Consider the following 17,436-nt stretch of genomic DNA (forward strand, 5'->3'; position numbering starts at 1 on the left):
GCATGTACCATGCCTGAAAGAATAGGCAAGCATGTGGTTTTTGAAAGCCCACCTTTGGGGATCAGATCAGAACAGCATGGTATCCTTGAGCAGTGGTGGGATGGAGGTAGGGGCGAGCAGTGGGATATGAAAAGTACTCAACAATCATTCTGTTTTAGAGGAGAGAAGGGGCTGCTCCTGCCCTGGAATAAAACAGCACCACAAGGGCTTCAGAGACTGTAATCAGCCATGTACTGACCAAACCGTATCATTCAAAGTACCATAAAACTGTTTCTTTCCACTTTCTACCTTAATTATGTTTCTCCTTTTTTTGTATCGTTGAAGAATAAAAGTCCCATCTGGTCGTATCAAGGTTTCCACAGCAGGCAGTTAACCAACTTAGCCTTTCTGGCAGGGACCTTAAAGGATATATGATCTTTGGAGTTAGCTAAGGGCAATGTAGTTTTGCACCGCTGGTAACATGTTATCCACCTAAGAGGAGCTGGGTGCCTTATTTGCCCACTCTTGGACACCTTGAGATCACGGCCACCACCGTTCTCTTTACCTGATAACCTCTTTCTTTCTTTTTTTTTAACCTATACACTGCACCCTCAGTGTCTCTTCCCAGCTCTAACACTTGCTCTTCATGAGTCTGATCCTTTTTCCTTCTCTTTTAATGTTCATTCCTCTCTCCCTTCTCCAGCAGATGTTTCCTCTATTCACAACTGCACTTGTGTATTGCCCTGAATAAGATTGTATGCACTAGACACAGGAATACTTTATTTTGCTAGAGCAAATTTGCCTCGTTCTGTGAAAGGATGAAAATGCAACAGAGAAACTTAAGCTTGTATTAGGGATGTCACTCCCAAATTGTAGCCCCCGATGATGTCAGTGGCGTGTCCCTGTTTTTCTGGACTCCTTACCTTTACTGTAATAAGATATATGTTGCTTAATGGATTGTAGTTCTATGTAGGTAGTTTACAATGACAAATAATTAATTTAAAAAAATTTAATTAAGGTATCTTACCTCATTTAATAAGTCCCACCATGTTTTACTACAGATCGTTATTTATGTTTTTAATTGATATGTGCAAGTATGTATTGTGTAGATTCCGAATGTGTCACAGAATTCTGAACTTGTGGGTGTTCAAATCATTTCAATTATCAATCTTATTATTTGCAGGAAATGTTTTCGACGGTTTAGGAAAGCTCTAGATTTGGCTGCAAAAAAGCATCAAAAGACCATGCAACAATTAAAAAAAGAAAAAGAGCAGGAAATAGGCACAGCAATTGCCTATGCTCAGAAACAAGAGGAAGAAAAAATGAACAATCTGCTTAGAGATGTAGAAACAAAGCACCAAACAGAGTTAGAGGATCTCAATATGGCATTGACCGAAGGTGAAGCACCGCCAGATGAGGCAAAGGAAACGCTTGAAGAAATGACACTTTGCAAAGAGGCCTTGGAGGCCGAGTTAGAGGAAACAAGAGAAGCTTTTCAAAAATACATTAATTTAACTTTTCCTTCCCTTGCCCCAGGCCAAGCAGACTTTATTCTACCATACAGAAAAAAAGACATGAAGCCAGAACAGGATAACATTGAAGAGTCTTGTATCCCTCGGTGGAACCCAGAGAAAAAGGCCTTATTCTGCTGTCCATACAAAAAAACTTTGAAGCCACTTCAAGATAAAAAAGGACTGTCAATTGAAAGGTTTCTGGATAACAGAGGCCGGTCATCTGAAATGTTTCAGATTAACAAAGGACATTCCTCTGCAATGTTTCAGGATAGCAGAGGGCAGTCCATGGAAATGTTCGAGTGTAGCAATGAACCGTCACTTGAAAATTTAAAATTAAAGGATAGCAAAGGACAGTCAATTGAAATGTTGGAGTGTAGCAACGAATCATCAATTGAAAGTTTTACATTAAAGGATAGCAAAGGACAGTCAATTGAAAAATTCAAATTAAAGTCTAGCAAAGGCCAGTCAATTGAAAAGATGCAGGTTAGCAGAGGTCAGTCAAATGAAATATTAAGGCATAGCAAAGGGCAGTCACTTGAAAGGCTTCAGGATCACAGAGGGCAGTCAATTGAAAAGATACAGGATATCAGAAGGCTGTTGACTGAAAAGTTACAGGATAGCAAAATACACTCACTTGAAAAATTAAAGGATAGCAAAGGGCAGTCAATTGAAATGTTTCAGGACAGCAAAGGGCCATCAATTGAAGATTTTCAGGGTATCAAAAGACAGTCAATTGAACATATTCAGGTCACCAAAGAACAGTCCATTGAAAGGTTTCAGGATAGCAAAGGACAGTCAGTTGAAAAGTATCAGGATGGCAAAGGACAGTCAATTGAAAAGTTGCAAACCCACAGAGGGCAGTCAGTTGAAATGTTTCAGGATAACAGAGAGCAGTCTGTTGAAAAGATTGAAAATAACAAAGGACTTTCACATGAAACGTTTCAGGATAGCAAAGGGCAGTCAATTGAAAAGCTTCGAATTAGAAGAAGAAAGTCAATTGAAAAGTGCCGTGTTAAAAACAGTCATCCAATTGAAAAGGGTCAGGATAGAAAAGAACAGTCAGCGGACAAGCTTAAGGAAAGCAAAGAAAAATTGATCAAAAACATTCAAGATAAAAAAGAACAATCAATTGAAAGATTTCAAGATAGCAAAGCACAGTCAATGGAAATGCTCCATGCTAGCAAAGGCCAATCAATTGAAAATATCCATGCCGACAAAAGAGAGTCAGTTGGAAAGATCCATGTTGACAAAGGTGAGTCAATGGAAACATTTAAGGATAGCAAAGGACATTCAACAGAAATGCTTGAGGACAGCAACAGACAGTCAATTGAAAAGATTCAAGCTCACAAAGGGCAATCAATTGAAAAGGTTCAGTATATAAAAAGACAGTCCGCTGAAAGGGTTCAGGATAAAAAAGAACATTCTATTGAAACGTTTCAGGTCAGCAGAGGGCAGTCAGTTGAAAATATTCAAGATAAACCACAATCACTTGAAAGGTTTCATGACAGCCAAGGACAGTCAATTAAAAAGTTTCAGGTTAGCAAAGGGCAGCCAATTGAAATGCGTAGGGATAGCAAAGGACAACCAATTGATAAACGTCAGGATAGCAAAGGAGAGCCAATTGCAATGCATCGGGATAGCAAAGGCCACGCAGTTGAAAAGATTCAAGACACCAAACAAATGTCAATTGAAACATTTAGGGGTAGCAAAGAAGAGTCAATTGAAACAGTTCAGGATAACAAAGGACAGACAACTGAAAAGATGCAGGATAGCAAAGGAAAGTTAAAAGAAAAGTGTCATGATAAAAAAGGGCAGCTAATTGAAAAGATTCTGGATAGCAAAGGAAAGTCAATTGAAATGTTTCAGGATAGCAAAGAAAAGCCAATTGAAACACGTCGGGATAGCAAAGGACAGCCAATTGAAACACATTGGGATAGCACTGGACAGCCCATTGAAACGCGTCGAGATAGCAAAGCACAGCCAATAGAAATGCATCGAGATAGCACAGGCCAGCTCATTGAAACGCGTCGGGATAGCAAAGGACAGCCAATGGAAATGCGTCGTGATAGCAGGGAACACCCAATTGAAACACGTCGGGAAAGCAAACAGCCAATTGAAACACGTCGGGATAGCAAAGGACAACCAATTGAAATGTATCGTGATAGCAAAGAACAGCCAGAAACACGTCGGGATAGCGCAGGACAGCCAATTGAAATGCATCGAGATCGCACAGGACAGCCAATGGAAACACGTCGTGATAGCAGGGAACAGCCAATTGAAACACCTCAGGAAAGCAGAGAACAACCAATTGAAACACGTCGGGATAGCAAAGGACAACCAATTGAAATGCATCGTGATAGCAAAGAACAGCCAGAAACACGTCGGGATAGCACAGGACAGCCAACTGAAACACGTCGGGATAGCGCAGGACAGCCAATTGAAATGCATCGAGATCGCACAGGACAGCCAATGGAAACACGTCGTGATAGCAGGGAACAGCCAATTGAAACACATCAGGAAAGCAGAGAACAACCAATTGAAACACGTCGGGATAGCAAAGGACAACCAATTGAAATGCATCGTGATAGCAAAGAACAGCCAGAAACACGTCGGGATAGCACAGGACAGCCAACTGAAACACGTCGGGATAGCGCAGGACAGACAATTGAAATGCATCGAGATAGAACAGGACAGCCAATGGAAACACGTCGTGATAGCAGGGAACAGCAAATTGAAACACATCAGGAAAGCAGAGAACAACCAATTGAAACACATCGGGATAGCAAAGGACAACCAGTTGAAACGCATCAGGATAGCACAGGACAGTCAATGGAAATGCGTCATGACAGCAGGGAACAGCCAATTGGAACACGTCGGAAAAGCAGAGAACAGCCAATTGAAACACATCGGGATAGCAAAGGACAACCAATTGAAATGCATCGTGATAGCAAAGAACAGCCAGAAACACGTTGGGATAGCACAGGACAGCCAACTGAAACACGTCGGGATAGCGCAGGACAGCCAATTGAAATGCATCGGGATAGCACAGGACAGCCAATGAAAACACGTCGTGATAGCAGGGAACAGCCAATTGAAACAAATCAGGAAAGCAGAGAACAACCAATTGAAACACGTCGGGATAGCAAAGGACAACCAATTGAAATGCGTCGGGATAGCAAAGGACAGCTAATTGAAATGCATCAGGATAGCAAAAGACAGTCAATTGCAACACACCGTGATAGCATTGACCAGTCAGTTGAGAAGATTCAGGATAATAAAGGACAGTCATTTGAAGTAATTCAAGATACCAAAGGACATCCAATTGAAATGATGCATGATAGCAAAGGAAAGCTAAAGGAAAAGTGTCGTGTTAAAAAAGGACAGCTAATTGAAAAGATTCAGGATGGCAAAGGACACTCAATTGAAATGAGTCCGGATAACAAAGGGCCACCAACTGAAAGGTTACAGGCTCACAAAGGTGGGTCAATTGAACAGATTCAAGACAACAAAGTACAGTCAATTGAAAGGTTTCAAGATAGCAAAGAACAGCCAACTGAGTTGCTTCGAGATAGCAAAGCAGAGCAAATTGAAACACGGCGGGATAGCAAAGGGCAACCAAATGAAACACGTCGGGATAGCACAGGACAGCCAAATGAAATGCAACGGGATAGCACAGGACAGCCAATTGAAACACGTCAGTATAGCAAAGAACCATCAATTGAAATGCATCGGGATAGCAAAGGACAGCCATTTGAAACACGTCGGGATAGCAAAGGACAACCAATTGAAACACGTCGGGATAGCTCAAGACAGCCAGTTGAAATACATCGTGATAGCAAAGGACAACCAATTGAAACACATCGGGATAGCACAGGACAGCCAATTGAAACGCGTCGGGATAGCAAAGAACAGCCAATTGAAACACGTCGGGATAGCAAAGAACAGCCAATTGAAACACATTGGGATAGCAAAGGACAACCAATTGAAATTCTTCATGATATCAAAGGACATTCAGTTGAAAAGATTCAGGATCACAGAGGACAGCCAGTTGAAAGGAATGAAGACAACAAACAGTCAATTGGAAAGTTTAGGGACAGCAAAGCAGTGTCAATTGAAACACTTCCAGATATCAAACGACATTCAGTTGAGAAGATTGAAGTTAATAAAGGACAGCCTTTTGAAAAAATTCAGGATAGCAAAGGACAGCTAATTGAAAAGATGCAGGATAGCAAAGGAAAGGTAAAAGAAAAGTGTCGTGTTAAAAAAGGACAGCAACTTGACACGATTCAGGATGGCAAAGGACACTCCATTGAAATGATTCAGGATAACAAAGGGCCGCCAACTGAAAGGTTGCAGGCTCACAAAGGTGGGTCAGTTGAACAGATTCAAGGCAACAAAGGACAATCAATTGAAAAGATTAAAGATAGCAAAGAACAGCTAATTGAAATGCGTCGGGACAGCAAAGGAGAGCCAATTGAAACACGTCGGGCTAACAAAGGGCAACCAACTGAAACCCGTCGGGACAGCACAGGACAGCCAATTGAAACACATCGGGATAGCAGAGGACAACCAATTGAAACACGTCGTGATAGCAGAGGACATCCAATTGAAACGCATCAGGATAGCACAGTACAGCCAATTGAAACACGTCGGGATAGCAAAGAACCACCAATTGAAATGCGTCGGGATAGCAAAGGACAGCCAATTGAAACATGGCGGGATAGCAAAGGACAACCAATTGAAACACGATGGGATAGCACAGGACAGCCAATTGAAACACATCGGGATAGCAGAGGACAACCAATTGAAACACATCGTGATAGCAGAGGACATCCAATTGAAACGCATCAGGATAGCACAGTACAGCCAATTGAAACACGTCAGGATAGCAAAGAACCACCAATTGAAATGCGTCGGGATAGCAAAGGACAGCCAATTGAAACATGGCGGGATAGCAAAGGACAACCAATTGAAACACGACGGGATAGCACAGGACAGCCAATTGAAACACATCGGGATAGCAGAGGACAACCAATTGAAACACGTCGTGATAGCAGAGGACATCCAATTGAAATGCATCAGGATAGCACAGTACAGCCAATTGAAACACGTCGGGATAGCAAAGAACCACCAATTGAAATGCGTCGGGATAGCAAAGGACAGCCAATTGAAACATGGCGGCATAGCGAAGGACAACCAATTGAAACACGACGGGATAGCACAGGACTGCCAATTGAAACACATCGGGATAGCAGAGGACAACCAATTGAAACACGTCGTGATAGCAGAGGACATCCAATGGAAATGCATCAGGATAGCACAGAACAGCCAGTTGAAACACATCGGGATAGCAGAGGACAACCAATTGAAACACGTCGTGATAGCAGAGGACATCCAATGGAAATGCATCAGGATAGCACAGAACAGCCAGTTGAAACACGTCGGGATAGCAAAGGACAGCCAATTGAAACGCGTCGGGATAGCAAAGGACAGCCGATTGAAACAAGTCAGGATAGCAAAGGACAGCCAATTAAAATTCTTCATGATATCAAGGGACATTCAGTTGAAAAGATTCAGGATCACAGAGGACAGCCAGTTGAAAGGAATGAAGACAACAAACAACAGTCAATTGAAAAGTTTAGGGACAGCAAAGGACTGTCAATTGAAACACTTCCGGATATCAAAGGACATTTAGTTGAGAAGATTCAAGTTAATAAAGGGCAGCCAATTGAAAAAATTCTGGATAGCAAAGGACAGCTAATTGAAAAGATGCAGGATAGCAAAGGAAAGTTAAAAGAAAAGTGTCATGTTAAAAAAGGACACCTAGCTGAAAAGATTCAGGATGGCAAAGGTCACTCAATTGAAGTGAGTCAGGATAGCAAAGGGCCACCAAATGAAAGGTTGCAGGCTCACAAAGGAGGGTCAGTTGAACAGATTCATGACAACAAAGGACAATCAGTTGAAAAGATTCAAGATAGCAAAGAACAGCCAAGTGAAATGCGTCGGGATAGCAAAGGAGAGCCAATTGAAACACGTCGGGATAGCAAAGGCCAACCAACTGAACCCCGTCGAGAGAGCACATGGCAGCCAATTGAAGCACGTCGGGATAGCAGAGGACAACCAATTGAAACACGTCGGGATAGCAGAGGACAGCCAATTGAAATGCATCAGGATAGCACAGGACAGCCAATTGAAACACGTCGGGAAAGCAAAGAACCATCAACTGAAATGCGTCGGGATAGCAAAGGACAGCCAATTGAAACACGTCGGGCTAGCAAAGGACAACCAATTGAAACGCATCAGTATAGCACAGGCCAGCTAATTGAAATGAGTCGGGATAGCAAAGAACAGCCAATTGAAATGCGTCGAGATAGCAAAGGACAGCCAATTGAAACACGTCGGGATAGCAGAGGACAACCAATTGAAACACGACAGGATGGCACAGTAAAGCCAATGAAAACACATCAGGATAGCACAGAACAGCCAGTTGAAAGACGTCGAGATAGCAAAGGACATCCAATTGAAACGATTCAGGAGAGCACAGGACAGCCAGTTGAAATGCATTGGGATAGCAAAGAACAGCCAATTGAAACGCGTCGGGATAGCAAAGGACAGCCGATTGAAACAAGTCGGGATAGCAAAGGACAGCCAATTGAAATTCTTCATGATATCAAGGGACATTCAGTTGAAAAGATTCAGGATCACAGAGGACAGCCAGTTGAAAGGAATGAAGACAACAAACAACAGTCAATTGAAAGGTTTAGGGACAGCAAAGGACTGGCAATTGAAACACTTCCGGATATCAAAGGACATTTAGTTGAGAAGATTCAAGTTAATAAAGGGCAGCCAATTGAAGAAATTCTGGATAGCAAAGGACAGCTAATTGAAAAGATGCAGGATAGCAAAGGAAAGTTAAAAGAAAAGTGTCATGTTAAAAAAGGACACCTAGATGAAAAGATTCAAGATGGCAAAGGTCACTCAACTGAAATGAGTCAGGATAGGAAAGGGCCACCAACTGAAAGGTTGCAGGCTCATAAAGGAGGGTCAGTTGAACAGATTCAATACAACAAAGGACAATCAATTCAAAAGATTCAAGATAGCAAAGAAAAGCCAAGTGAAATGCGTCGGGATAGCAAAGGAGAGCCAATTGAAACACGTCGGGATAGCAAAGGGCAACCAATTGAAACACGTCGGGATAGCAGAGGACATCCAATTGAAATGCATCAGGATAGCACAGGACAGCCAATTGAAACACATCGGGATAGCAAAGAACCACCAATTGAAATGCGTCGGGATAGCAAAGGACAGCCAATTGAAACACGTCGGGATAGCAAAGGACAACCAATTGAAACACATCAGTATAGCAAAGGACAACCAATTGAAAGGCATCAGTATAGCACAGGCCAGCTAATTGAAATGCGTCGGGATAGCAAAGAACAGCCAATTGAAACGCATCGAGATAGCAAAGGACAGTCAATTGAAACACGTCGGGATAGCAGAGGACAACCAATTGAAACAAGTCGTGATAGCAGAGGACAGCCAATTGAAACACATCAGGATAGCAAAGGACAGCCAATTGAAACACGTCGGGATAGCAAAGGGCAACCAACTGAAGCCCGTCGGGAGAGCACATGGCAGCCAATTGAAGCACGTCGGGATAGCAGAGAACCACCAATTGAAAAGCGTCGGGATAGCAAAGGACAGCCAATTGAAACACTGCGGGATAGCAAAGGACAACCAATTGAAACGCATCAGTATAGCACAAGCCAGCTAATTGAAATGCGTCGGGATAGCAAAGAACAGCTAATTGGAACGCGTCGAGATAGCAAAGGACTGTCAATTGAAACACGTCGGGATAGCAGAGGACAACCAACTGAAACACGCCGGGATAGCAAAGGACAACCAATTGAAAAGTTCCAGTATAGCAATGAACAGCCAATCGAAACACGTCGATATAGCAAAGGAAAGCCAACTGAAACACTTCAGGATATTGAGGGACATTCAGTTGAAAAGATGCAGGGTCACAGAGGACAGCCATTTGAAAAGATTGAAGACAACAAACAACAATCAATTGAAAAGTTTAGGGACAGCAAAGGTGTGTCAATAGAAACACTTCCAGATATCAAAGGACATTCAGTTGAGAAGATTCAAGTTAATAAAGGACAGCCAATTGAAGTAATTCAGGATACCAAAGGACAGTTAATTGAAAAGATGCAGGATAGCAAAGGAAAGTTAAAAGAAAAGTGTCGTGTTAGAAAAGCACAGCTGCTTCAAAAGATTCAGGAGGGCAAAGGACACTCAATTGATAGGAGTCAGGATAACAAAGGGCCGCCAACTGAAAGGTTGTATGCTCACAAAGGTGTGTCTATTGAACAGATTCAGGACAACAAAGGACAGTCAATTGAAAAGTTTCAGGATAGCAAACAACAGCCAATTGAAACGCATTGGGATAGCAAAGGGCAACCAATTGAATCGCGTCAGGGCAGCAGAGGACAGCCAATTGAAACACGTTGGGATAGCACAGGACAACCAATTGAAACACGTCGGGATAGCACAGGACAGCTAATTGAAATGCATCGGGATAGCACAGGACAGCTAATTGAAACACGTCGGGATAGCAAAGGAGAGCCAAATGAAACACGTCGGGATAGTAAAGGGCAACAAATTGAAACACGTCGGAGCAGCAGAGGTCAGCCAATTGTAACGCGTCGGGATAGCACAGGACAATCAATTGAAACACATCGGGATAGCACAGGACAGCCAATTGAAATGCATCGGGATAGCACTGGACAGATAATTGAAACACGTCGGGATAGCAAAGGAGAGCCAAATGAAACACGTCGGGATAGTAAATGGCAACAAATTGAAACGCGTCGGGGCAGCAGAGATCAGCCAATTGTAACACGTCGGGATAGCACAGGACAATCAATTGAAACACATCGGGATAGCACAGGACAGCCAATTGAAATGCATCGGGATAGCACACGACAGCTAATTGAAACACGTCGGGATAGCGAAGGACAGCCAGTGCAAACGCGCCGCGAGAGCACAGGACAGCCAATTGAAACGCGTCGGGATAGCAAAGAACAGCCAATTGAAACACGTCGGGATAGCAAAGGACAGCCAATTGAAACACATCGCGATAGCAAAGGGCATCCAATTGAAACACGCCAGGATAGCAAAGAACAGCCAATTGAAATGCGTCGAGATAGCAAAGGAAAGCCAATTGAAACACTTCAGGATGTCAAAGGACATTCAGTTGAAAAGATTCAGGATCACAGAGGACAGCCTGTTGCAATTATTGAAGACAACAATCAACAGTCAACGGAAAAATTTAGGGACAGCAAAGGAGTGTCAATTGAAACTCTTCCGGACATCAAAGGACATTCAGCTGAGAAGATTCAAGTTAATAAAGGACAGCCAATTGAAGAAATTCAGGATAGCAAAGGACAGCTATTTGAAAAGATGCAGGAAAGCAAAGGAAAGTTAAAAGAAAAGTGTCGTGTTAGAAAAGGACAGCTACTTGAAAATATTCAGGATGGCAAAGGACACTCAATTGATATGAGTCAGGATAACAAAGGGCTGCCAACTGAAAGGTTGCATGCTCACAAAGGTGGGTCAATTGAAGAGATTCAGGACAACAAAGGACAGTCAATTGAAAGGTTTCAGGATAGCAAAGAAAAGCCAATTGAAACACGTCAGGATAGCAAAGGGCAAACAATTGAAACGCGTCGGGGCAGCAGGGAACAGCCAATTGAAATGCGTCGGGATAGCACAGGACAACCAATTGAAACACGTCGGGACAGCAGAGGACAGCCAATTGAAATGCGTCGGGATAGCACAGGACAACCAATTGAAACCCGTCGGGATAGCACAGGGCAGCCAATTGAAATGTATCGGAATAGCACAGGACAGCTAATTAAAACACGTCGGGATAGCACAGGACAGCCAATTGAAATGCATCGGGATAGCAGAGGACAGCCAATTGAAAGGCGTCATGATAGCAAAGGACAGCCAATTGAAACACATCGGGATAGCAAAGGACAACCAATTGAAATACTCCGGGATAGCAAAGGACAGCCAATTGAAACACGTCGGGATAGCACAGGGCAGCCAATTGAAATGAATCGGGATAGCACAGGACAGCTAAATAAAACACGTCGGGATAGCACAGGACAGCCAATTGAAATGCATCGGGATAGCACAGGACAGCCAATTGAAAGGCGTCATGATAGCAAAGGACAGCCAATTGAAACACATCGGGATAGCAAAGGACAACCAATTGAAATACTCCGGGATAGCACAGGACAGCCAATTGAAATGCATCGGGATAGCACAGGACAGCTTGAAAGGCGTTGGGATAGCAAAGAACAGCCAATTAAAATGCATCGGGATAGCAAAGGACAGCCAATTGAAACACATCAGGATAGCAAAGGACAACCAATTGAAATACGCCAGGATAGCAAAGGACAGCCAATTGAAAGGTTTCAGGATAGCAAAGAACAGCCAATTGAACAACATAGGGATAGCAAAGGAAAGCCAATTGAAACACTTCAGGATATCAAGGGACATTCAGTTGAAAAGATTCAGGATTACAGAGGACAGCCAGTTGAAATGATTGAAAACAACAAACAGTCAATTGAAAGGTTTAGGGACAGCAAAGGAGTGTCAATTGAAACACTTCCGGATATCAAAGGACATTCAGTTGAGAAGATTCAAGTTAATAAAGGAGAGACAATTGAAGAAAATCAGGGTAGCAAAGGACAGCTAATTGAAAAGATGCAGGATAGCAAAGGAAAGTTAAAAGAAAAGTGTCGTGTCAAAAAAGGACAGCCACTTGAAAAGATTCAGGATGACAAAAGACACTCAATTGAAATGAGTCAGGATAACAAAGGGCCGCCAACTGAAAGGTTGCAGGCTCACAAAGGTGGGTCAATTGAACAGATTGATGACAATAAAGGACAGTCAATAGAACATTTTCAGGATAGCAAAGAACAGCCAATTGAAAAGCGTCGGGATAGCAAAGGAGAGCCAATTGAAACACGTCGGGATAGCAAAGGACAACCAATCGAAACACGTCGGGATAACAAAGGACAGCCAATCGAAACACATCGTGAAAGCCAAGGACAGCAAAAGATTCAGGATGACAAAAGACACTCAAATGAAATTAATCAGGATAAAAAAGGGCTGCCAATTGAAAGGTTGCAGGCTCACAAAGGTGGGTCAGTTGAACAGATTCAGAACAACAAAAGGCAGACAATTGAAACGATTCAAAGTCACATAGTGGAATCAATTGAAAGGTTTCAGAGTGACAAGGGTCATCCAATTGAAAAGTTAGAGGACATCCAGGGACAGTCAATTGAAAAGGTTCATGTTAAAAGACTACAGTCAGTTGATAAGGTCCCGGATAGCAATGAACAGTCAAATGGAAGGTTTCAAGATAGTAAAGAGCAGTCAATTGAAAGATTTAAAGAGAGCAAAGAACAGCCAATTGAAGTACGTCGGGATAGTAAAGGACAACCAATTGAAATGCGTCGGGATAGCAAAGGGCAGCCAATGGACACACGTCGGCATAGCAAAGGACAGCCAATTGAAAGGTTTCAGGATAGCAAAGAACAGCCAATTAAAATGCATCAGGATAGCAAAGGCCAGCCAACAGAAATACGTCGAGATAGCAAAGGACAGCCAATTGAAAGGTTTCAGGATAGCAAAGGACAGCCAATTGAAATGCGTCGGGATAGCAAAGGACAGCCAATTGAAATGCGCCCGGATAGCAAAGGCCATTCAGTTGAAAAGATTCAGGCTCACAAAGGACTGTCAAATGAAAGGTTTCAGGATAACAAACAACAATTTATTGGAACATTTCAGGAAAGCAAAGGAGAGTTAATTGAAACACTTCAGGATAGAAAAGGACATTCAGTTGAGAACATTCATCATAATGAAGCACAGTCAATTGAAGAAATCCGGGATAACAAAGGACAGCCAATTGAAAAGATTCAGCATAGCAAAGGAAAGTCAAAAGAAAAGTGTCGTGTTAAAAAAAGACAGCTAGTTGAAAAGATTCAGGATGACAAGGGACAGTCCATTGAAAAATTTCAGGATAGCAAAGAACACCCAATGGAAACACGTCGGGATAGCATAGGAGATCCAATAGAAACACGTCGGGATAGCAAAGGACAACCAATTGAAAAGCATTGGGACAGCACAGGACAGCCAATTGAAATGCGTCGGGATAGCAAAGGGCAACCAATTGAAACACGTCGGGACAGCAGAGGACAGCCAATTGAAATGCATCAGAATAGCACAAGACAACCAATTGAAACACTTCAGGATAGCACAGGACAGCCAATTGAAATATATCGGGATAGCACAGGACAGCTCATTGAAACACGTCGGGATAGCAAAGGACAACCAATTGAAATGCACCGGGGTAGCAAAGGACAGCCAATTGAAACACGTCGGGATAGCAAAGAACAGCCAATTGAAACACATCAGGATAGCAAAGGACAGCCAATGGAAACACATCGGGAAAGCAAAGAGCAACCACTTGAAATGCATCGGGATAGCAAAGGACAGCCAAGTGAAACACGTCGGGATAGCAAAGGCCATTCAGTTGAAAGGATTCAGGCTCACAAAGAACAGTCAGTGGAAAAGATTCAGCATAGCAACAAAGTACATTCAATAGAAAATATTCAGGAAAACAAAGAACGGTCGATTGAAAAGATTCAGGGTGACAAAGAACATTCAATTGAAGAGTTTCAGGAGAGCAAACAACATTTGATTGAAAATATTCAGGAAAACAAAGGACAGTCAACTGAAAGGTCTGAGGATAGCAAAGGGCAGCCACAAGATAAGTTTCAGGATAACAAAGTACAGTCAGTTGTAAAGATTCAGGATAGCAAAGGAAAGCCAAAAGAAAAGTGGCATGATAAAAAAGGACAACCAGTTGAAACTATTCAGGATAACAAAGGACATTCAACTGAAAAGCTTCAAGATAGCAAAGTACATTCAATTGAAAGGTTAAAGGCCAACAAAGGACAGTCAGTTGAAAAGCTCCAGTCTCAAAAAGGACAGTCAATTGAAATGTATAAGGATAGCAAAGGGCAATCAATTGAAAAGTTTCTGACTAACGAAGGACAGTCAGTTGAAAAGTCTCAGAAGAACAAAGCCCACTCAATCGAAAGGTTACAGAGTAACACAGAACAGGATATTGGAAGTATTCAGTATAACACGGCACAGTCAGCTGAAAAGATACAAGACATCAAAGCACATTCAATTGAGATTCTTCAGGATAGCAAAGGACAGGCAATTGAAAGGTTTAAGGATAGCAAAGGCCAATCGATTGAAAGGCTTCAGGCTACCAAAGGGCAGTCAATTGAAAAGTCTAAGGCTAGCAAAGGACAGTCAATTGAAAAGATTCAGACTAACAAAAGTCAGTCGATGGAAAAGTTGCAGGATAGCAAAGCACAGTCAATTGAAAAGATTCAGGCTCACAGAAGACAGTCCACTGAAAAGTTTCAGGATAGTAAAGGACAACCAGTTGAAAAGATTCAGGATGACAAAGGACAGCCAACTGAAAAGATTCAGGATAGCAAAGGAAAGTCAAAAGAAAAATGCCATGTTAAAAAAGGACAGTCTACTGAAAAGATTCTGCCTAACAAAAGACAGTCAATTGAAAAGCTTCAAAATAGTAAAAGGCGGTCAATTGAAAGGTTACATGCTAGCAAAGGACAGTCCCTGGAAAAGATCAAGGCAAAAAAAGGGCAGTCAACTGAAAGTATTCATGTTCACAAAGGACAGTTGATTGAAAAGCTTAAGGATAGCAAAGGACAGTCAATTGAAAAGCTTCAGGCACGCAAAGGACAGTCAATTGAAAAAAATCAGGACAGCAAAGGTCATTCAATGGAAAGGTTTCAGGATAGCAAAGGACAGTCAGTTGAACAGATTCAGGAAAACAAGGCACAGTCAATTGACAAGTTGCAGAGTAACAAAGGACAGTCTTTTGAAAAGATTCAGGAGCACAAAGGACATTCCAGGGAAATGATTCAGGATAGCAAAGGACCATCAGTTGATAATTTTCTGGCTAACAAAGGACAGTCACTTGAAAGGTTTAAGGCTGGCAAAGGACAGTCAATTGTAAAAAAGATCAATGATTCCAAAGAACATTCAGTTGAAAAGCTCCAGGCTAACAAGGGACAATCGATTGAGGGACAATCAATTGCAGCGTTTCATGATAGCAAAGGACAGTCTGTTGAACAAATTCAGGACAGCAAAGGACAGCTTATTGAACATTTTAAGGACAGCAAGGGACAGTCAGTTGAAAAATTGAAGGATAGCAAAGGACAGTCAATTGAAAGGCTTCAGACTCACAAAGGGCAGTCAGTTGAAAAAAGGAAGGCTCACAAAGCACAGTCAATTGAAAAGACTCTGGATAGTAAAGGACAGTCAATTGAAAAAATGCAGGTAACCAAAAGAAAAGAAAAGTGTCTAATTGCAAAAAGACATCCAATCAATAAGGTTCATGATAGCAAAGCACAGTCAACTGAAAAGATTCCAGATAACAAAGAACAGTCAAGTGAAAAGTTGCAGGATAGCAAAACACAGTCAATTGAAAAGCTAGCCTAGCTCATGAAAGAATGCAAACGATTTGGTAAATAAAGCAGCTCCCTTTCACTGCATCACAGATGTTGCATTTTAATTTCACAAGAAAAGATCATAGCTTTTACATTTATAATCAAACGTTTGTACATGAAACAAATGGTTGCTAATGTGTGCCCTTCATAGATTAATATATTCCATTGGACTCTATTTGTAAGGACAGGCCACATGAAGACATGAGTGCACAATCCATAGTAGTAAGACACTATTAGGCCACATCTACAGTACAATATTGTAGCCATCCTGGGCATGATTTATATAAAACAAAATGCTGGATTGGAACAAATTGAAAGGTGCTAAAACATATTAGTCCTACAGAAAGAATGATTAGGTAATTTAGTAATTATATGGGCCGTGTTAGCAGGAGATCATCAAAACACAGAAAAGACATCAGTGAAGTTCAACACCTTTATCTCTCTCTCCTTTCATTCACCTTTAATCAATATGAAATCATTAGGTATTCAAATTCATACACGTTAGATACAATCATAAATAATTAAAACAACATATGACCCATGATACAAAACAGTGTAATTGAAAGCAACAAGTACCGTGCGAAGATTGGTTAAAGCCTAGGTACAAGCATTATCTGTAACACTTCTTGCTCTACAATAAGACCAAATAAGAGTTAAATATCAATTTAATTTTTCAGCTTACAGTCTCTAATACTAATGTTCTCCTGAGCCATGTTCTATATAACTATTTGGCAATTGGGAAGACTGCAGCGTCATTGTTCATCCTTCTAGGAAGGAGTATGGCTTCATTGATAGTTCTTATTCCATAATGTTATAAATCTTGTCCTCAGTTACAGTTTGCTAAAGTACGAGTGCAATGGACATGTTAAAAAGAAGTGTTCATTGCTTTGAGTGATAGTCTTTTGAACTGAGGGCCCTGGTCCCCATCCTCCATCAAACACCAGGCCACCATGAACATTCCTCAGAGAGAGAGAGGCAAGAGAAAATCAGGTGCCTGGGAGTTTCTCAGCAGTATTTATTAGCTGTAGTTACAAAACACGCTCTGGGCACACTCAAAACATTTGCCTTCAACCTGCTTATATAGGCTATTTGGATGATGCAAAATCATTATGCAAATAACTACCTTGGTCAGAGTATGCTTCTGATAGGTCCTCATAGACAGAGAAAAAACATCCCTTTAATATCATTGGATGGCTCATCTGGTGTACACCAAGCCCACATTAGCACAGCTGGCAATCACAAAACTGCTAATCTTATTTTAGACTTGGCTGGACACATTTATGACAGTTCTCAACTTCTGCCAAAAACAC

The 17,436-nt window shown here is 41.8% G+C and overlaps 1 protein-coding gene across 1 annotated transcript in view; it reads left to right on the forward strand.

Moving 5' to 3' along the window:
• The window catches only part of LOC138453476 (filaggrin-like), a 481,467-nt gene extending 465,319 nt beyond the window's left edge, over positions 1-16,148 (forward strand). Inside the window, exon 3 of the mRNA XM_069606371.1 lies at positions 1,163-16,148. Coding sequence (XP_069462472.1) covers positions 1,224-16,118 — 14,895 coding nt within the window. The 5' untranslated portion in view covers positions 1,163-1,223 and the 3' untranslated portion in view covers positions 16,119-16,148. The remainder of the gene's footprint in view (positions 1-1,162) is intronic.
• The last annotated feature ends 1,288 nt before the right edge of the window (positions 16,149-17,436 follow it).

Source organism: Ambystoma mexicanum, chromosome 4p (assembly GCF_040938575.1).
Source record: "Ambystoma mexicanum isolate Mex_15411 chromosome 4p, UKY_AmexF1_1, whole genome shotgun sequence".
NCBI lineage: Eukaryota > Metazoa > Chordata > Amphibia > Caudata > Ambystomatidae > Ambystoma > Ambystoma mexicanum.